The sequence below is a fragment of the Porites lutea genome, chromosome 4, assembly GCF_958299795.1.
Source record: "Porites lutea chromosome 4, jaPorLute2.1, whole genome shotgun sequence".
NCBI lineage: Eukaryota > Metazoa > Cnidaria > Anthozoa > Scleractinia > Poritidae > Porites > Porites lutea.
The window spans coordinates 18275335-18297574 of NC_133204.1; the positions used below are offsets into that span (position 1 = coordinate 18275335).

Sequence of the window (22240 nt, forward strand, 5' to 3'; positions counted from 1 at the left end):
TTAAGATTGCGTGACACAATGAACACAACAATCAGAGTTGGACACAAAATATTTTCCTTAACGGTAAAAAACTTAAAAGCGACTCATTCTGTCAAGAAATTTAGGACTTGGCTTAAATGCAGAATACCTGGGATTATTTTCTGTAAAAAGAGTTAAAATCTTGAAAATCCACTAAAAACTGCAGACGGGCAGCATCATATAGACCAAACTGTTCATGCTGATCGAAGCTTTTTTTCATAGGAACTAAGACGCGACAGGTATAAATCAAAGGATACACAAAGAACCAAGCCATAAAGAATATTCCGATAGAAAGTAACACGATCGTCAGATGAGGAAACACGGCTGGATTGATTGGACTAGCATATCGGGTCATCTGCTCTATCGTTAGTGCCTCCTGAAAAGTGAAAAATACATCTTTTATAACAAGAAACAACCCTAGAAATTAATACAAAGTGTGAATGAATAACTAAGTTATTCTTTTATGCCATTTTTGAAAGAAAAAACCCAAAGATGGCTCAGATATTTTCCAGATTCTGCAGTTGAAGAACTTACCATCTTGAAACAACACAAAGGGAAGACGTGGAAGGGAAAAATTGGGTAAAACCGCTGCTTTGTTTACTGCGAATCGTTTTTCGGAAATCGTCGGAAAGATTTCCGGAAAATTTTCGGAGATCGTCGTTTGACAAGTTTGGGGAAGTCTGGAAACTAATCACTTTCGAAGGCGCCATGTTTGTTTAGAAGCTAGCCATGAGTTCGAAGAAGAAGAAAAGTGATGGACGATCTGGGGAGTTAGAGAAAGCGGAAGAAGTGTTTCAAGCTGTTATACTTACAGATAGTTTCAACTTCAGATTCTTACCGATAACTCTTGAGACACCAAGGGTAAGTGAACTCCAAATCACATGTTCCTCCCAGCTAATGTTTTTTTCGTTTTTTTTTGTTTCAAAATTAAGTTTTCTTTAAATAAATTTATAAAACGTTTTATTTAATGTCTTGTATTGATGCGTCTCCCCCGTTGCAGGCCCCTTGTTATGAAGATGTTCGATAAAACATTCTTTTATTTTCTATTCTGTGAGCTGAGGAAGGTCTAAGCAAGTTCCTATTCTCATCGATCTAAATTGGAAGTACGCCTGCTATTGTTTGTGGGAATAGGCCACTTGCACTAAGAGGTCACGTGACCGGTGCTTCCTTTAAACAATGAGTTGGAATCTTGCTGATGCCAAAAATTGACAGAGCACATAAAAGTTATCTTACGCCCGAAATTTTAGCAGAAATGCATTTAAGGGAGATATTTTATGGCACTTTGATTTTTCACCAAAGTGGTATGATTTGTATTGGCCACCATGTTGGAGGGCATACTTTTGGCCTCCAACATGGTGGCCAAAACTACTTTATGCTGATATCTCGTTAAACGTTTGATAGTTACGCTGAGATGTGCTGTAAACGTTACCACATCATATTTTCAACATTTTCCAAAGTTTAAGTGCAAAATTTGTGTTCAGAAAGAGGTAATTTATAATTTTACAAATCACATTTTGGTCACATGACCTGTTATGAACTTACTCATTTTAAGAAAATGGTGCCGGTTTGAAAAACCAAATCACCATTAGTTTGTTTAAGATGTGACCCGCTAATCATTTTTCGAAGGCAAAAATCATTTAACTTTCATTTTCATAAAAACAATGTCACATGACCTCTCAGTGAAAATGGCCTGTTAGGGTATCATTTGGGTCATTGATCTATTGTTTAGTTAGCTAATTGTACAACATGTTCTGTTCTCCCGGGCGGAGTATTGGGTTATCCCTCTCACATGCGTTTACATGAAATTTCTAAGCCTTTTTCTAAGTTTTTGAAATTTCAGCTCAAGAACTGTCATGAAAGACTAAGTCTCTTCAATTTTAAATGAAAAAAAAGGAAGTCAAGAAATATGTCAAGCGGGATCAAACCCAGCACTGTGGGTCCACAATCCATCACCCTATCCACTAGACCACGGAGGAATTGCTGCCCAAAAGAGTTTTAATTTAGATATTCATAGTGACAACCCTAACAATAAATGAAAGCTAACCAAATCCAAGTCATTACTTAACCCTAATCAGTGGTTAGCCCCAATCACTATTTACAGTGCTTAACCCTTATCACTATAGTCATTGCTTAATAGAAGCAATTATTTTGTATAGGCGTCATAAGGTGTCCAACCCCATACTCCGCTAGGGAGTTAATTTTTCCTTCTGAGAGATTCTGGTGCCCTTATCTGAGTATTGCATGCATGATGAATGTACAAGAGGTGCTTCCTCAATAACCTATAATGACGGCAAACGGTCAAATTCGGCCCTAGGGGGAGGGGGGGAGGAGCTTGGCCTTTATTTGGATCTGCTCCTGGACAGTATGTGAGTTTTTCCTAAACAGAGTATAAAATTTCATGCGAGTCTGTCTGTTAAGTCTTATAAACAGCGTATTACCTGCATGATTGATTTGATTTGCTCGATGAACTTTGTTGGTACTGCAAGTTTACAGAAGCAATGACTGTAACATGTATTTGTTCAATTGCAATAATTTCCAGTTAGTGGCTTTAAAAACAGAATGAAAAAACAGAAAAAATTTTATATAAACATTAAATTTGTGCAGGCACTCCACTCATATAATTTAAAATATATTTGTAAAGAATCCAAACAGAACACTTAGGAGGATTAAAAGATGCCAACTGGTCGAAGGCAAGATTGAAAAAAGGCTACTCCTGATGGTCACAGTGGGAAATTGAACCCAAGATTTTTGGATTGCTGGTCCAACGTACAGGCCATTTGGCCTTGTTTTTTCTGAAGTAATGTTATTATTTTTGTTGTCAGGTGTGGCTGTGGATTGCAGTTCTGATCATGATTATAAGGATAGTTCTTGAACTATTTGTCTATTATACCTATAGGCTTTGCTACCATTGGTAAATGTTCCTCTCCTGGATTACACTATTGAATTTCTTGTTGAAGCTGGAGTCCAGGAAATTTTTGTCTTCTGCTGTAGACATGTTGATCAAATCAAGAAACATTTAAGGTGCGTGACAATTGAGTGGTGATGGTGATGGTGATGGCTCGAAGATAATTATTAGCACTTGAGTGCTACACTGTAAATTTGAGGATAAATATAGCTTATTGACTGATTGATTGAACAGTAGAAAGAGTCTGAGGAAAATGGCTTTAAAAGCTTTTAAAAGTGACTCTTCATTTAAAGTGTTCTCCTTATCAGGTAGTAACTGGTAAAATTTAAGGCTTGAGCAACACTTCTTGCCTCCTGTAACCACTTGAAGTGTTACTAAAATTACATAAGTTGTTTAAAAAGTATGCAAGTTGTGATCCAAGCCAATCCCTCACAAGAAAAGAAATAGGGAATAAACAAGAAGTATACACAGCTTTTGTCTATGAGTACTTTATTTAAAATGCTTACTGGTACCTTTCAAAGCATTGCAGGCGAACAATTTTTTTGTGGGCTTCTATCACAATTCTAGACTTTCTCGACCAGCAGGAAAAGTTTTCGACTTCTGCAACTTGTGTTACTGAATTGACCCTACTGGCAAAGGCTGCCTTCATTCATAAAATTCTTTGTTTTGAGGTGATTAAAATATTTTTTGGTCAGATCAATAATGGTTGACAGGATGCTAAAAAATAAAAGCCTTCGTGAATGCTAAAGTTTAGATATTCAAGACTGTAAATGAGTGTAGACAGATTTGCAAAGATCCGAAGCAGACAGACTGCTGATTTCAAAACAATTCTTCATGTAGACCACCCTAAAGGTAACACTGCATGAAAATTACTGCTTTTATAAAGTACATTGTATAAATTGTAACTCTTTAAGAGTAAATTTTAAAATTGTTATAAGTTTTTAACCTCTGATCTGAAGGCAGATAGCTTACCATGCTGATTTGCCGAAAAAAGGTATCATGAAAATTAAATGAAGGAGAGACATTGAACTTAGCTCCTGAAATTTTTCTTTGAAGGGTGGGACCATAACACTTCCCCCTCAACTTTCAATTAGTATTTGCATTTCTTATTGTCCAGATTGTGTGTGTTCATGTTATAATTTCTATTCCAACAACAATGATTTGTTTCCTGGCAGTCAATCAAAGTGGACAAGCTCAAGAAGTCCATGTGATGTGAAAACCATTGTTTTTGAAGATTGCTTGTCTCTAGGCGATGCTCTTCGAGAAATTGACAGACAGGTACAAAAGCATTATTGTTACACGTAATCATTTGTTTGTGAGCAATTTAACTTGATGACTGAATACTTGATCAACATTTTTTAAGCTTTTTTTTTATTATAATTACCTATTTGGAACTCTTTTTTTTGCAGTCTTTTCTCAAGAATGATTTTGTTTTAGTAAGTGGTGACATAGTATCAAATATGAAATTAGATCAAGTTCTGAAGGAACACAAGTAAGTTTTGTACAGTCAATCCCTTGGTAAATGTACAGTGTACAACAAATTTCATTTTCTGTCTGCAGTTATACACAATGTACAGAGTAGGACCCCAATATTATGTATCCCCATTTAAATGAATGACTTTTCCAGCCCCCTTACACTGGTGTTAGCATGATATTGGTGCCTTGCCATATGATAACAACATGTCCAGTCATGTACATTTTGGTAGTACCAAATAATTATTTTTAGCATTATTTTAGGTTAACACTCAAATGGTATAAATTATTAGTATTCTATCCCTAAAATCACGGTGGTGGTTGTTACCAAGTTTATATAATGGCGTGAGACCCAGTTTTTCTCTTACTCTTTGTGAGCTGTCAGATAGTGAGATTGTTGGCCAATGAGAATGTGTTATTTGCCATTGCTGTCTAGTAGCACCACCAGTGCTTTCAATAAGCACCAATGGTGGATGTAAAACATTGGCTTCTTCCCCCCTCAGAGAAGTCACCTACGCACCTTCTTTCCCTATTAAAGAAGCGGTTTATTCAAACTTTGTTGGTGTAGTCACTCACTCCAGTTGTATAGTGTATTTTAATAATATTTATTAATGCATGTAGGCTTCACTGGGATGTATACCTGCACATGTACATGTTGTTTTTAGTTGAAAATTTATATAAGAACAGTTTTTTACAACTTGCGGTAATCATTGTTCTTGCTACAGTATCAGACGAATATTTGGGACCCTTCCACTGAACACTGTTTTTTTCCTTCTTGCCCATCTCCTCTCCCTCCCAATGTTGTTTATCGCAGTTAACTCACCAAATTTTGTTTATCAAGAGGGAGGGTGTGAAGACAGTAAAGAGTCCCCAACAATTTTTACCGAGACTGTACGTTGTAGGTCACCTTTTTTTTCGAACCAGGTAATTTTTTTATTTTCTGTGTTTAAGATCAATATTTGTTTTAAAAGTGATCTTAATATTGCCTATTTATTCTCCTTATCTATCATCCTTCCTGCCCCAAAGAAGATTCTTTTTTTGTTATACAGAGGGTGTGGCTAAGATGTAAAGATCCATGATATTGAGCTTCCACTGTATTGAAAGTGTCCTTTTGATTGACAGAGACAGACGGAAAAAGGATAAATCATCACTCATGACGATGGTCTTTAAAGTCGCTAATCCTGGACACAGGACAAGGTGTCTGTTAATTACCTTAACTGATTCATTAATATTATTATTTTAAGTTATGTTGGAATGAAATTGCAAAATTACTATACACCAACCCCGTTACCTTTTTTTGTAACCTTTTTTTCACTTTAATTTTTGTATAATTATCGTAGGTGCCCGGAAGAAGACCTTATAGTTGCTATGGATTCAACAACAGGGAGAATTCTACACTGTGATAAGACAGCTAGCAAAAAGCAATTCTCATTTCCTTTGGTAATGAATTAATATTCTTTAAATTAATTTTCAAATGATTAAAGGGTTATTAACCTTTTATTTCCCAAGAGTGACCAACAACAATCTTCTCCAAACAATGTCAATTATATGTAATAAAGAAAAATAGTTATTAGAATTAATAAACTGATCACCATTAGAAGGGAAAAATTCTTTGATCTTTCATCAAATTCTCTCTGCTAATTGCGTAAGGAAATGAATGGACATCAGTCTGGAGAATTTAAGTGTGGATATTAGGTCTTGAAGGGTTAAATCAAATAGGTCCAGTGTACACTAATCCTTGTCATAACTGATTAACATCAAATTCTGCCTTTTTTCATAAGCTAAAGCAAGGCTGTTTGGAAGGAAAATGTAGACTGCCAGTAACCACTTATGGCCTTTTCCCATGCCCCCCTTTATTATTTTTTGTATTTCTCTAACAATTCATCATTAACCTTCTTAAATCGGAACAGTGGCATGTAAAGAAGGTCATGTCTAATAGCCCAGGGCTTGTGAATTTAGCTATTGGGTAAGTGAATTCTATTCTTAACTTGCCCAACTGGCAGGTGAGGTTTTTTGAGGAATTCAAATCACAGATGAACTGTTATCAATCCTGCTCATCAAAATAATATATTTTTTGGACTAGTTAAAATGAGTCTTGGGCTAGTACATGCTATCTACAGCTTGCCCAAATGGCAAGCTGTAAAACTGACTTTCTTTGCACCCTGTCCAGCGACTCAAAATAATCATGATTCTTTTTTTAAATTTCTTTCTGCAGAGTTTATTCACAGGAAACAATAATATTCAAATAAGATATGATCTCTTGGACTGTAACATTTCTATATGCTCAACAACGGTGAGTTACCTGTTATTTTTTGTTTAATTTTTTTTAACTGTAGTACAGTTGAACCTCTATGTACTAACAGGGATGTCACTAAGATTTCAAGTTGCTGGCTAAGTAGGCGGAGAATCAAACAGCTAGGGATTTCTTTTGGTTTTATTTTGCTTCTGTTTTCCTATGCAAGTAGCTGGGGGCCACATTCATAATAGTCAGGGGAAATCCCCGGTCCCCTTCTCTTAATGACAGCCCTGTACTAAGCAGCCACTTGCTATTAATTGGGCAGTAATTGAAGTAACTAAAATCTCTATCAGGTGGCCACCTCCATCGAGCAGCCCTGCCTACCTTTTTGCCATCCCAATGAGAGTTCTCCTCTTGTTGTTACCTTTAATAAAGTGGCCATCAAGGGCTCGATACTCTTAGTTTGGTTTTATGTTAAAAATGTAATGAAGGAAAATACAATTCAGAGATACATGTAGTAGGTGACGGCCGATTGTGGACCAGTAATGACACTCTTATTGCGTGCTTGTTTCAAAATAAGGTGATGTTTGTGCTAAAAATTATGCAAATTTATGAAAAAACCTCTATTGAGCGGGCAACCTCTATCAAGTAGCCAAGTTCGCACACCAATTTGGCTGCTTAAGAGAGGTTCAGCCGGACACGTAAAAGGCATCTGACTAAAATTATATTTGTTGTTGCTTCTTAGGTTCCACAGTTGTTTACAGATAATTTTGATTACCAAACTAGAGATGACTTTGTCAGAGGAATCCTTGTAAATGAAGAGGTAAGGCTCTTTTTCGTTATTACTGACATTATTATTATCAGGGGTCACAGTATATTAGCCAGCCTATCAGCCTGTAGGCCCGGGCCTACAAAGTTTTGGTTTGATCACTCTACCGCTTGTAATAAATGCATTCTTGGGGTGAGCTAAAAAGCTTAAGAGCTCAAAGTGTTGGTCAGGTTGGTGCATACTAGTTATGCATGCAATTTTCAGGATGTGTGGAAATGAAAGTCAGCCAGGCCTACAACTAGTTGAAAAGCTGGCTCAAAGCTGATTAATATTATTTTATGTTGAAGATGGGCTGTGGGCCCAGATAGTGGGGCACAGAAAATACAAATTAAGGCTGATTTAACTTTCATTTTAAAGTTTTATGTTGATTTTAAGTGCATTGAATTAATTTTGTTCGGTGCATTGTGTACTTGTGTAAATATATATATTGACCTACATGTATAAAATGTACAGTAAGAGCATTCAAATATTGGCAACACAAGAAAATGTCAAATTCCCTGCTTTCCCTTTCTATTTCATTGCAAAAATGCTTCAAGAATTACATGTAGTCTCAGCCCTGTGCATTGTTGTTACTGAGGGATGCTTGCATATTTTTAACTCTGCTGATATGTAAACTACACACTTCTCTGGTTGTAGTTCTTTTTGTGTGCAATAAAATTTTCGTTTTGTTCATATTTGTCACAATATTTTTCTTGTTTTAGATAATGGGCAATCAGATTCATTCATTTCTTATAAGCAACAAGTATGCTGCTAGAGTTTCAAATCCTTACATGTACGATACTGTCAGGTGAGTGAACTGTCTTTGAATAAAATTGATTCACACATTTTACTTTCAATACACAGTGTTTTTTCAGCTGTAAAATTTCCATTTCTGCCTTGAATTCCTCTTTACTTGTAATGGGTATGGACTTTGGAAAAAAAAAAGCCCTTGATTTGTTTAACATTCATTAACAACTGTGCTTGGTTGAGATGGACACCCAAGTTGTCTATGGGCTTCCACTTTTGGCAAAGCCAGCTCTTTGACAGTATATTACGTGCCATTGTAATAATTGGAATTTGTAATTTGTTTACCCATGGAGCACTTAGGAGTTCTTAAGAACTCGTTGAAATGTGTCCATGCATTCCAGATTGAATTGGAATTTGGAAGTGCTGGTTTTCGAGGAAAGGGGAAAACTGTACTACCCTGAGAAAAACCTCTTGGAGCAAGGAAGAGAACCAACAACAAACTCAACCCACATATGGTGTTGATGCCAGGATTCGAAACTGGGCCACATTGGTGGGAGGCGAGTGCTCTCACCACTGCGCCACCTTTGCTCCCCCATACCTTCCAGTCATGAGCCCCCACACCAATGCAACCAGGCACCTGTCACACTGATTAACAGTGGAAAAGTAAAGTGGGGTAGGGGCGGGGGTAAATGCACAATCCAAAGGCTAAATGAAGTGAATGAACCAAAAAAAATAAAAGTTGTGCTGTTGTAAACAAATGACCGTGCATGAGCCACTAAACTGACCACTGACCCAAGGCTGTCAAAAAGTGTTTAAGTAGCAGGCTGATAATGAACAGTAGGTGGCTTTGGAACTTGCACCGAAGGCGCAAGTTCTTGAGGGCTGAGGTATCTAGGGACATTTTGAAATTTAGAGTCTCAGAAATGCCATTTCTAGGGGTTTTCAAGAGGTATTTTTCACTGCCGACGCCATGTTGTTTCGTCAGAATACATGCTAGAACAGGAACAATACCGTCAAGATGTCCCCACTGGAAGCATTCCACGACGTCGCATGGTTCGAACATTTCACAGATCTAAACCTGTTTAAATACGCGTTCAGTGTCATTCAAAACTGGGAAACAGATGCTTTACAAATTTTATTCAATGGTGCTTATTTTTTGTTAGCAGTTATGGTACAAGGACATAAAAGTAGCCTGGCTAAGGATGGCTAACTAGCCGGCACTTTTGGCTGGCCACTGGCCCTTATTGACAGCCCTGCTGACCGACAACAGGAGACAGCACTCCTTGTTGTTAACTGTGTTAATTTTCATGTATGACATTGTTTACGTGGTAAATTTCAAAATTCTTTTTTTTGCATCCATTATTTAATTAATTGTATTATTTTACTATTGTATTCTATAACTGCAGCAAAGACATCCTGAGTAGATGGGCATATCCAATAACTCCTGATAGCAGTGTGTTTTTTATGGATTTTTCGTTTTCATTTGCACGGCACAATGTTTACTTGGACAGTGAGTTATCATTAGCTAGGTAAGTGGGATTATTAAAATGTTACATACATTATTCATTCATGTGAGAAAAAGAAGTCATACTGTAAGTCACAGTGAATCTTTGGATTTTTACAATCCTTGTTAATTGTGAAACTACAGTTGTTACCATACCAGAAGGCAAGTGAAATTAATTTGCACTCAGGCAGTCCTCTAAGCTCAACTTTTTTCAAAGTCACCTTTTAGTGACTTAAATTATACTTAAAAATGTTTGCCTGGTATAACATACCGGTTGCCAGAGGAAAGGACACAGTTACTCAAGCTGTGTTTGTAGCAGATTTACATGTAAAATAAGAGGTATACCCTTACACCCTTGTCACAAATGGCAACAATTCTTTTATTTTTCTAGAGACTGTGTGTTAGAAGAAAATCTATTAATCAGTAAAGGGACTTCAGTGGGGGCTGGAACTGTCATCACAAACTCTGTAATAGGCAGAAATTGTGTAATAGGTGAGATACCGTAATTACTATGGCCGCATATAGTCTGAGTGGTATAAACCTTTACTGAATTGACTCAGAAAACTTTACTATTCCTAAGGATCAACATTTTTATGCACCATGGATTGATTATTAGTTTTATTATTAGTTTATTAACAGCATAAACTCTATTTTTGTCATTATGTGATTGTTGTGTTGTTAATTTTAGGTGACTTTGTTCAGCTTGATGGTGTACATCTGTGGGATAATGTGAGAATTGATGATGGGTCCAAAATATCCAAATCAATTGTGTGCACGAATGTTCATGTTAAAAGGTACTTTTTATTATTAGCCAGAGAAAACAGGTGACACTACCACTGGTTTCCCCGCCAAATGCCATCTGAGAAGCGAGCGCAAAAGTTCCATACCGATGACGCGTCACTACCCAGATCCGGGTAGTGGTTCTGATTGGTTGAATCAAATTTCCCATGCAGAATGACCAATGAGAAGCACTACCCAGATCTGGGTAGTGATGCGTCATCAGTATGGAATTTGTGCACTCGTTTCTCAGACGTCATTTGCCTGGGAAACCAGTGGTAGTGTCGCCAAATGTCAGCTGTTTCTTCAGGCTATTTTTATTGCAAATGTAATTTAGTTTAATTGTCCACGATAATAATTATGTTGAGGTATTTTGTTATCAGGTGATATTTCATAAAAATTTAATACCATACATTAAGTCCTGCATATCAGGATAATTATAAGATTGCAACCTTCCAGGCTTACACTGTGCACCAACTTATCATCATAGTTTAAATTTGGCAATCAATTCTGTTTAGCTACTGAATAGATTGAGAACGGAAGTATCATTGTACTTCTCCATATATTTAAATTCATAGTTTGTTCACACTATTGGCTATGCAATTTTGAATTTGGCGAATAGTTCTATTTTGTCTGGATATTATTGAGAATGGAAACAACACTGTACTTCTCCATACACTTAACCTTTCTTTTGCGTATGCACTAATGGCTATACAGTGATAGGAAGAAGGAAGGAATCTGTATCCCCTGTGATACCTTTTGGGCTCTGTCAACGAAGTTTAAAGTATAGCTTAACATTAAAGTATAAAATGACAACTAAGAATACATAGCTGGTCCGACTTTCTCCCCTTGGCCTGTACAGAAACACCATAACTTCTCAAAAGCAATGGCATTTCATACTATCACAACATTTTGGCCCTACTATCCCCAGAAAACTTACAATCAAATTACATGTAACTTGTTGTCAGTGAGGCAATATCAGTAATACTGGAAAAAGGGTTGGCAAAGAAACAATTATTTTCTGTATTGAATTTACATCAGATGTACTAGAGAAGACTTGTGAGTTTCGAAGAGATCTGGCCTCCACTCATGGAAATTTGAATATCTGAACTCTCACATTTTCAAAGAAATGTATGCTGCAAGTGCTGTACCTGTTGGCAGCGCATTCTTTGTTAGAATTTAAGAATTCAATCTCTTCTACTTTCTTGGTTTTTAGCTGATCAGCATTGTATCACTAGTAAATGAGTACAAATCCTATGTTATACATGTAAATGAGCAGCAGTGATTGTTGAAGTTAAAACTGGAGATAGAGATAAGTGTGTGATATAGATATTATTATTACATTATGTACTTTAAAAAAATACGTATTTTATATTTTCCGTATTTTATAGACGTAGTCTCTGATTGCTTTTTATTTAAATACTCTTGTATCTCTCCTTGTTGTAGGAATGTTACGATCACAACGGGATCATTGATTTCATTTAATGTAAGTCATAGGTACAGTAAATGTAATAATCATATTATTAGATTTTAATTTACTGAATTGGCTGACTAATACTGTCTAAATATCACTGTTTTTTGTCCAGGTTGTGATAGGACCCGATATAGTCCTTCCTCCCGGTGTGAAAATAACACTAAAAAGACAGACAGAAGGCGATGACTTTGGAATGGATGGACTTTCTCTTGAAGACAACCAAAGCGTAGGTAGGGTTCTCTCTTCTTTTTAACATATTTAAGGTTTCACTTACTTGCAAAGGCACTGGTCTTTTAGGCAAATAACTTAATTATTATAGTAAAATAATAATAATAATGCAAATATTTATACCGGATAACCTTCAGTTCTATTAAAAACAACTGTTATCAAAAGGGTTCTGTAACTAAATAATAGATAACTAAAAAATAAAAAATACAATCGAAAGTGGAAAATAAAAGAAACTAACACTAAGAAAACTAAGATTCAAAAATCAGCGACAACAGTGACAACAGTGAGAAAAGCGAAAACAGTGACAACAGTAACAACAGAGACAACAGCGACAACAGTTACAACAGTGACAACAGCAACAACAGTGACAACGGCGACAACAGCAACAACAGTGACAACAGTGACAACAGAGACAACAGCGACAACTGAGACAACAGCAACAACAGTTACAACAGTGACAACAGCAACAACAGTGACAACACTAACAACAGTGACAAGTGACAACAGCGATAACAGTGACAGCAGCGACAATGACGACAACAACGGTAAAAACGGTGACAACCATGAGTACAGCGACAACAGTGACAGCAGCGGCAACACCGACAACAGTGACAACAGCGACAACAGCGACAGCAGCGACAAGGGCAACAACAGTAACAACAGTGACAACGGAGACAACACTGACAAGTGACAACAGTGACGACACCGAAAACACCGACAACAGCGACAATAGCGACAACAGTGACAACAGTGACAAAGGCGACAACCGCGACAACAGTGACAACAGCGACAACAGCCACAACAGTTAAAACAGCGACAACAGCGACAACAGTGACAACAGCGACAACAGCGACAACAGTGACAACACCGACAACAGTGACAACAGCGACAACAGTGACAAAAGAGACAACAGCGAAAACAGTCACAGCAGCGGCAACAGTGACAAAAGCGACAACAGCAACAAAAGTGACAACAGCAACAACAGTGACAACAACGAAAACATCGACAACAATAACAACAGTGACAACATCGACAACAGTGACAACAGCGAGAACACCGACAACAGTGACATCAGTGAGAACACCGACAAAAACGACAACAGTGACAATAGCGACAACAATGACAACAGTGACAACAGCGACAACAGTGACAACGGCGACAATAAGGACAACAGTGACACCAGCGACAACTGAGACAACAGCAACAACAGTGACAACAGTAAGAACAGCGACCACAGTGACAACACCAACAACAGTGACAAGTGACAACAGCGACAACAGTGACAACAGCGACAACAGCGAAACGATGACAACAACGGCAATGGTGACAACAGTGACAACCATGAGTACAGCGACAACAGTGACAGCAGCGGCAACACCGATAACGGTGCCAACAGCAACAACAGCGACAGCAGTGATAACAACAACAACAGTGATAACAGTGACAACAGCGACAACAGCCACGACAGTCACTACAGTGACAACATTGACAACAGCGAGAACATTGACAGCAGTGACAACAGTGACAACAGCAACATTAGTGACAACAGCGACAACAGTGACAAAAGAGACAACAGCGACAACAGTAACAACAGTGACAAAAACGACAACAACGGCAACGGTGACAACAGTGACAACCATGAGTAGAGCAAGAACAGTGACAACGGCGACAACAGCGACAACAGTAACAACACTGACAATAGCGACAACGGTGACAACAGTGACAACACCGACAACAACGACAATAGCGAGAACAGTGACAACAGCGACAATAGTGACAACAGTCACAACAGTCACAACAGCGACAACAGTGACAACTTCGACAACAGCAACAACTGTGACAACAGTCTCAACAGCAACATTGGTGACAACTGTTACAACAGTGACAACAGAAACAACAGCGACAACAGTTACAACAGTGACAACAGCGACAACTGTGACAACAGTGGCAACAGCAACAATGGTGACAACTGTTACAACAGTGACAAGGGCAACAACAGCGACAACAGTGACAGCAGCGACAACACTAACAACAGCGAGAACAGGGAAAATAGTTACAACAGTGACAACAGCAACAACAGTGACAAGAGACAACAGCAACAACATTCACAACAGTGACAACAGCAACAACAGTGACAACGGCGACAACGATGACAACCGCAACGGTGACAATCATGAGTACAGTGACAACAGTGACAGCAGCGGCAACACTGACAACACTGACTACAGCGACAACAGTGACAACAGCGATAGCAGCGAGAACAGCGACAACAGTAACAACAGTGACACCAGCGAGAACAATGACCACAGTGACAACAGAGACATCAGCGACAACAGTGACAACACCAACAACAGCGACAATAGCGACAAAAGTGACAACAGCGATAACAGTGACAACAGTGACAACAGCGACAATAGCGACAATGGCGACAATAGTGACAACAGCAACAACAGCGACAACAGCGACAATAGTGACAACAGTGGCAACAGCGACAACAGTTACAACAGTGACAAGAGCTACAACAGCGACAACAGTAACAACAGTGACAACTGTTACAACGACGACAACAGCGACAACAGCGTCAACAGGGAAAACAGTTACAACAGTGAGAACAGCGACAACAGTGAACAGCAACAACAGGGACAATATTAACAACAGTGAGAACAGCGACAAAAGTGACTACAGTAACAACAGCAACAAGAGTGACAGCAGTGACAACAGTGACAACAGTGACCACAGCGACAACAGTGACAGCACTGAGAACAGCGACAGCAGTGATAACATTGACCTCAACGACAAGTGATAACAGTGACAACAGTGACCAGAGCGACAATAGCGACAACAGTGACAAAAGTGACAACAGCGACAACGGTGACAACAGTTACAACATTACCAACCGCGACAACAGTGACAACAGCGACAACAATGACAATGGTGACAACAACGACAAATGACAACATTTACAACAGCGACATCAGTAACAACAGCGACAACGGTGACTACAGAGACAACACTGACAACAGCGACAACAGGGACAAGAGCCACAACAGTGACAACATTGACAACAGTGACAACAGTGTTAACAGTAACAATAGCGACAACAGTGGCAACAACGCTAGCAGCGACAACAGTGACAACAGCAACATCAGCAACTACAGTGACAACAGCCACAACAGTGACAACAACGACAAGTGACAACAGTCACAACAGCCACAACAGCTACAACAGCAACAACATTGACAACTGTGACAACAACGACAACAGTGACAAGAGCAACAACAGCAACAAAAGCGACAACAGTGACAACAGCCAGAACAGTGAGAACGACGACAACATTAACAACATTAACAACAACAGCAACAAGCCACAACAGTGACAGCAGTGACAACAGTGACAATAGTGACAACAAAGAGAACGGTGACAACAACAACAACAGTGACAACAATGATCATTTCTGGGTAAAATCTTATCATTAACGTAAGTTTGTTTTTGTTTTTATGTCGCAGGCTTTAATCCTGATGTAGTAGGCACTGAGGGACAAGGGTTTATTTGGGAGGCTGGCGGTGACTCTGATGACGAACGGGAGCAAGTCGGTGATATCTGGGGTGAGTGAGAGAAGCAACTGCTATCGCTCTTACAGTAATGTTACGAGTAGCCTTTGTTATTTCTCATATGTATTAGACCTTAACCACCTTATGACCTTAACGAAAAACGGTAAAACGGCCAAGATGCTCAAACGGTTGCTTGATTGTACCCGAGCACGATGATACATTAAAGTTTCTTGTTATGTTTTTTTGTGTATGTTGAAGTATCGATCTTCACGTTGTAAACGGCCAGCTATTATAGTCATGTTGTTATCTCTGCCTTTTGTCGTAAACTCCCTAGTAGCAGCAGGCCAGCAGGTAAAACACACAGACGGTGGAATATCGTCTCGTCGAGGAAAGGCGAGGCGCGCGTGATGTGTTTTTCACTCGCGCCAGTAAATGTATCATTGCAAAAACTGAGAGTTGTAAGAGTTCTTCTGCGTAATAGTGAGCTTTAGATTTGAGTAAGAGTGGGACTTCCGAATTTCAAACCAGTTCTTTCCCACTCATTAGCCTGCGAAGCAAGCGTTTCCGCTCGATTTACTCTCTTTTTTGCTCTATTTTCAACTTTCTCGACTAACTCGCTAGCAGATGCTTTCTCCGCGTAGACTACCCACTCAATCCTCTTATAATGCTAATCAGAACATGTAGTGGCATATACATGCAAAGGGGACCAAAGAGGGAACCATTGTGTCTCGGGTTTAAGTCTCGGCATCGACTGAATGTGTGTTGAGTTTATTATTGGCTCTCGCCTTTTGTCGGGTCAGGTTCTTCCTTTTACCCCTTTCCTCAAAAATCAACATTTCCAAATTCCAATTCGGTCAGAAATCGTAGACAAAGAAGTATATTGTGAATGTGCTCCTCGGAAATCATTACCTAGTCATTTATTACTTTTTTATAGCTCACAGAGAGCGTTTATGTGAACTTAGTGGCATGAATGCGAATAGGTGACGTTGTATTCACTGGCGTTTATAGGTATAGAGAGGATAAGCTCCAGTGAAGATGAGGTAAGCTCAGAATTCAGTGAAGACCAGTCTCCGCCTGGAAGCCCACCGCCTGAAGACGGCAGATGTGAGTACTAGTTTATCATATTTTGTTGGTAAGCTTCGCAAAAAGCGCTTCAATCCGGCTTAGTGTCCTTAAAATGTCCTGCTTGTTGACGGACGATTGCTGTGATCGTGAAAATTGCGAGCGTTCAAATCCCAGTGTTTATTATTTTTCCCAGAATTCAATGCACTCTAGTAAGGTAATGACGTCAGGTCCAGCATTTTTAATAGGCGACTGAGCGCTCAGTTGGTGTTATATGGAAATAAGTCAATCGCGCTGAACGTTTCAGGAAGTTAGGAACGAGCCTGACGACCCTATGGAAATCAGACTTTTCTTGTAGAACTTTCAGTGTAATTTGGCGACCAGGGGTCAATTTAATAAAACTTTTACTAGTGTAATTTACAATTGTAGCCATTGTTTTCAGACTCGAAAACAATGGCTACACTTGTAAACTGACCCCAGCTAATGAGGTCTTCAATGAAACTACTTTTGTAGTCGAGTTTGCAAATTGTCAATGTATAAATATTTGCGAAGAAATGGCGTTTAATTTGTGATTATTTAACTAACGTCCAGTAAGCCAAAAAAAAAAATCGATTAAAAGAATATTGTCAGACAATGTAGGTAACAAGGTACTTTGATAACTATGGTTCACTCCGTTGTTTTAACTCCAGTGTTCTATACTGAGGTGCTCGAGTCCATAAGGCATGGAGTCGCTGATCACGTGGATCCTGAGAACATCATACTCGAGGTTAATGCGTCTAAGTAAGTCAATTCAATCGATTAATAGTACAGTCAAACTACAGTCCACTCCAGATACCGTTTCTCTCTTGGTCTTTTTCCTTTCACTGGGACTGTGTTCTGCAGGCGAAAGTAACAGCCTTGCCCAAGGCTTTTAGCTCTTGTTCAACTTAAGCAACTTTACTTCGTGTTTAAAGTCCCTGCATAGCACGTGTTTTAAGGTTCTGGCGTTGAAGAGAGTCCTGTTAACGTGTGGATGGAAGGCTATAATGGAGGAAAACATCTCCGTTTTTAAACAATATCCGGACACGTTAGGACGGGGCCCTAATCAGGGACACATTACGGGTTACTGATGAAAATTGTGCACGGTAGACGCGGCGGGATTCGCAGGTAGACAGATCACTGCCATATACTCAATGCCACCGATTGTTACTTCGTTGGTACGACAATTGGCATACGCTCAAGGGATGATTATACGTTTCTGGAAAACTGACCACCTCCCCCCCACCCCACCCCTAAGCCAACATTTTGCCCTCGGTGACAAGTAAGTCTTAATGTTGACTTAGGGGAGGAGTAGGTGGGCAGTTTCCCAGAAACGTATAACGATCCCGCTCAAGTTGGTTTTTGTTCATCAATGAATTGAGAGTCTTTAATGTTTACTTTGTCCGGAAATCATGTCTGACCACATGGAAGATTTTTTTGGTCGCTCGTCAATTTTAGTCGGACTTTTTCCGATGACCGACTGTTATTTTGCAACTCTGCTGATAAGGTGGATACTGTTTCGTAAGAAGCAACCTCGTTACCAGGATACATGTACACATCTACTCGTTCCCTTCTCTCGTCCCGGGGGACGAGTAAGGAGAAGATCCTAGAACTAAGGTTGGGTGTGAAGCTGTTTAATATTAGTGTATTTTGCTTGCTTTTAAATATACCTCATTAGCTTGTGTGTTTTGTTTTCTCAGTAGAGGTCCCGGGGGAACTTGACCCTTTGTCTGTTCGTAAATTATGCGTACATATGCACGTGAATGAAACGAAATTTGAAAGAAACAATTCCCTAGAGTATTATGACATGACTTTTCTTGGAAACACAAAACGTACAAGCTAAAGAGGTCTATTGTAGGTCAACCATCTGTGCACGAGCAAAGCCCCTTTTTTCTCCTTGAATGAGGAATAGAAAACCAAGCACTGCCTAAATCGCGATCAGCCTTTGAAGTCGCCGAAGCCCGAACTCCTGGACTAGTCAAATCTTGTTCTCTATCGCCAAACTTGCTTTTCGAGTGCGATCGTCGGTTTACACAATAAACCGATGTTCATAACGGAGCCCTCTGTACCCAGCGCATGGCTATTAGGCCTGGGTTCGAAACTGTATCCCAGCAACAAGCAGCGCATGCTCAATAAAAATCTTGCTCGAGTAAAGAAGGCTTGTTAGTAGGGTGCCATCTGGTCATTGCTTTTTTGTAAGTCGTTGTCATGGTACGTAATGTAAAACTCATGCTTCCTGTGTTGTTACTGCAGGTTCGCTTATAACGTGACGTTTCATGAGTTAAACCAGGCAGTGATCAAGTCTTTACTGGAATCGTCACTGCATGATTCCTCTTTATCGAAACAAGATATGTCCAAAAATCTTAAAAAGGTACATTGTGTCAGTTAACCTGGGGTGCTTACCATTTACTAAAACCACCCGGGCGAAAATCTTGCGCATAAACATAAAACTGTTAAGGGAGGGACGTGGTGGGAAAACGAACCGCTACCACAAAGTATGTGCAAATCAGCTGAACAGTCCATATTGTCTAAAGCTTCCCAAACGGAATGGCGCAAACCATTTGATTTTCCAACCGGAATTTTAGGTTTTCCCATGATAATGGTAAGTACCCCTGGTTAATTTGTGTTCTTATCAGAAAGAAATTCCTTCCCCCCCTCCCCCCCAATCAGTTTTTAACCGTCACCGGCGTGGCTTAACTTCTGTGCAACACAGACTTTAGCGAGGGTTTGCGAGATACGTGTTTCTTAGGATTAATCTAGCCAATAAAGCGTCTTTATGCGCTAAGGAACTTAACGTTAGCGAAGAATTTACTTGTAAATGATCAAATCCCAGCTTTGTATCGAACAAATGTCTCTCCCAAAGAATTATATCAAACGTTATACACAACTAAATGAACTTTGAAAAATTGTTAGGCTAACAAGTTGTTAAAACCCGCTATTGCCATCCATTTTAATCTTCTTCAAGTTTGTCCATCCGTGCCTTCCTTTTAATTTTCTGTGTAATTTATTCTTTCTTTAAATATTTTAAAGGGTTTTTCAGTGTTAAAGTTGAAAAATTAAGATTAAACTTCTTTAACTTTCTAGGCCTTCATGTTGTAAGTCCCAAAATCAGTGTTTTTCTCTCACGAGTTGTTGCCGGACTCTTGAGCCTGAAGGCGAGAGTTGTTGCAGCTAACTGTTTTTATTGCGTTTGTTTTCAGGCCACAGAGCATCTTCTGCCGATCGTTTCTAACTACATTAAGACGGCTGATAGTCAAAGAGATGCATTGAACGCCATAGAGGTAACAAAGAGTTTGTTTAAAGTGCTTTCAAAGTTCGTGGCAAACCAGCCGGATTGACCAGTTTCCAAAAGATGTTGTGGAGATTGAGAGCTTTTAGATAATCTATTTAAAATTTTGATAAAAATTCTAGTTTGTTTAAACCTCGTTAAATGTCCTGATTGTACGCATTTAATGTTGTAATGTCTTCTACCATAGTTAAACTATTTCTTGTATAGCTGGGATAGGTCTCTTCTCTAAGACGCCCCTCTGCAGACCCTTCTCAAACTTACTTTAGACGCTCCGCATAAGCATATTCCGTACCTTGTATAATGTTTCCGTTCCCTTCCAGAAAAAAAAAAATTGATTTGTCATTTCGCGGTGAATTAAATCGGTGTTAAGACGCTATAACGTGGGATTTCGTTGACCTTGTCACGGAAAATGCTTGGTAACTCGCTTTGTGGTTTTCGTCCCTTACATTTAACGGAGGTTTCTTGCTTGTCGATTTATCAGGTTTCGGTTGTTCCAAAGTTGGATGCAACTATCTAGAGGATAGGTCTTTGATAGACCATTGTCATGATTACGTCATTTGGCTTCAATTACCACAATTCATTTCGTCTTTTCATTTCCTGTTTCAATTGACTAATACTTGGAACGTGTAGATTCAGTAACAAAAGAGAAAACAAGATCTTGAAGGAGTGTGCAGATGGCCTTTTCGTTTCTCAAACACTTACCCACTGAATATTGATTTATCCGGTAGATAGCGCTATCCAACTTAGCTCAACTTTGAACTACCTGGGCAAGGAATCTAATCGCATCGTACATTGAGTTATGGAGAGTTGCAACCCCAACTACTTTCATTTTTGTATTTGTTTATGTTAGGAGTTTTTCCTGCAAGCCATGTGGGCAGCTCCCGTGTCCCAGATTTTCCTTCACTATTTGTACGATAAAGAAATCCTTGAAGAGTCTGTGATTCTTCAGTGGTTTTCCCGCAAATCCACGGGAGTAGAGGACAGCGGTCTCGAACCACAGCGTAAACATTTGCGACAACAGGTACGTCAGTGACTATGCGAGTGTATTAGCGAGTGTAGAGTGTTTTCTTTTGTAATTAATGTGTTAATGCATATATGTTATGCTAACCATTAGAGCTTTAGAACACTAAACTGGTTAACTCTAAAGAGTTGCCAGTCATTTTCTACTCTTAGCTTTCTTGGATCAACTCGCAAGGTGACAGGGGTCTTTGTCGATTCCAAAGAATGAGTAATGCCCCATTCACACCAACTAAACATGTTTAATTTAACCAGGTTTTAAGAATGAAATACAGACACGGAAGACTGGAACACAGGTTTTCGCACAGGATTGAAATGAAATTCAACATGGTTTGTTATTTGCATTAAATTTGCAATCAACTTAAGTCAGTAGACAGCTTTTATGAAGGAACAATTTTAAACCGTGTTTAATTAAACAGGACAGCTTTTAAATACGTCTAAGCTTTGTTGTGAATGGGGCTTGTGTCTTGCTTATGTCATTAAAGAAAGAGACTACCCGCAAAGAAATAGTTACGTCGGAGAAGAAATAGCTCGTTCTCTGACATAGATTGTTTCCTGCCTTTGTTTTGTTTTGTTTGCTTGTTTTTCCCTTTTCTATCACGAGCTCTTCTCACTGGGGGCTATGTTAAGATTTACTTACACCAACCAGACTATTTAGCGCTCTGTCCGGGTTCGATTCCAAGCCGCGCTTACACTCAGGGTCTGAAAATAACTGAGGAGAATATGCTGTCTTTGTTCTGTTATTTACAAATGATTAGATATTTCGTGTCTTCTTCAATAAAGACGACAAACTTTCACTCCTAGTGATATGGCTTCTTCTTTTCATAAAGAGTAGGGCACTAAGACCCAGCTAGTGAGGTCAACCTTAAGCTGCTATGACACTGCCTCCTTTAGTGCAAACCGATTCAGGACTACTTTTCTATTGTTTGGTTGACAGATCTCTCCATTTATTACGTGGTTACAAGAAGCAGAAGAAGAAAGTGATGAAGATGATGATGATGATGATGACGACGAGGACGAATGAATCTGTTTTATAAAATCCTGCTCTAGAGAAACGTATTAAATGAACGTTTTAATTGTAGATTTTCTTTCCTATTACTTTCCCGTGCAGAACTACTTGTGGGGTAGAGAAA

At 39.0% G+C, this 22240-nt stretch overlaps 1 protein-coding gene across 2 annotated transcripts; it reads left to right on the forward strand.

Annotated features, from left to right (window-relative positions):
• Positions 1 to 696: 696 nt before the first annotated feature.
• LOC140932751 (translation initiation factor eIF2B subunit epsilon-like) lies at positions 697 to 22188 on the forward strand. Of its 2 annotated transcripts, XM_073382261.1 has the most exons (21): positions 697 to 879; positions 2915 to 3039; positions 4099 to 4201; positions 4333 to 4415; positions 5519 to 5593; positions 5737 to 5836; positions 6612 to 6689; positions 7378 to 7455; positions 8163 to 8248; positions 9594 to 9716; positions 10083 to 10183; positions 10380 to 10485; positions 11915 to 11954; positions 12055 to 12172; positions 15677 to 15775; positions 16730 to 16825; positions 17473 to 17563; positions 19055 to 19172; positions 20002 to 20082; positions 20941 to 21111; positions 22045 to 22188. In XM_073382261.1, exons 1-21 carry the CDS (start codon positions 748 to 750, stop codon positions 22129 to 22131), a joined length of 2091 nt encoding a protein of 696 aa, XP_073238362.1. In that variant the 5' UTR covers positions 697 to 747; the 3' UTR covers positions 22132 to 22188. The 2 variants fall into 2 exon arrangements, with proteins under 2 accessions (XP_073238362.1, XP_073238363.1); XM_073382262.1 differs by lacking the exons at positions 697 to 879; positions 4099 to 4201 and having other exon boundaries at positions 2943 to 3039.
• Positions 22189 to 22240: the final 52 nt, after the last annotated feature.

Coding starts and splice junctions, on each gene's coding strand:
- LOC140932751 (XM_073382261.1), top strand. CDS start 748: ATGAGTTCGAAGAAGAAGAAAAGTGATGGACGATCTGGGGAGTTAGAG. Junction 4,416..5,518: donor CAAGTTCTGAAGGAACACAA/GTAAGTTTTGTA, acceptor TTTGATTGACAG/AGACAGACGGAAAAAGGATA. Junction 8,249..9,593: donor TACATGTACGATACTGTCAG/GTGAGTGAACTG, acceptor CTATAACTGCAG/CAAAGACATCCTGAGTAGAT.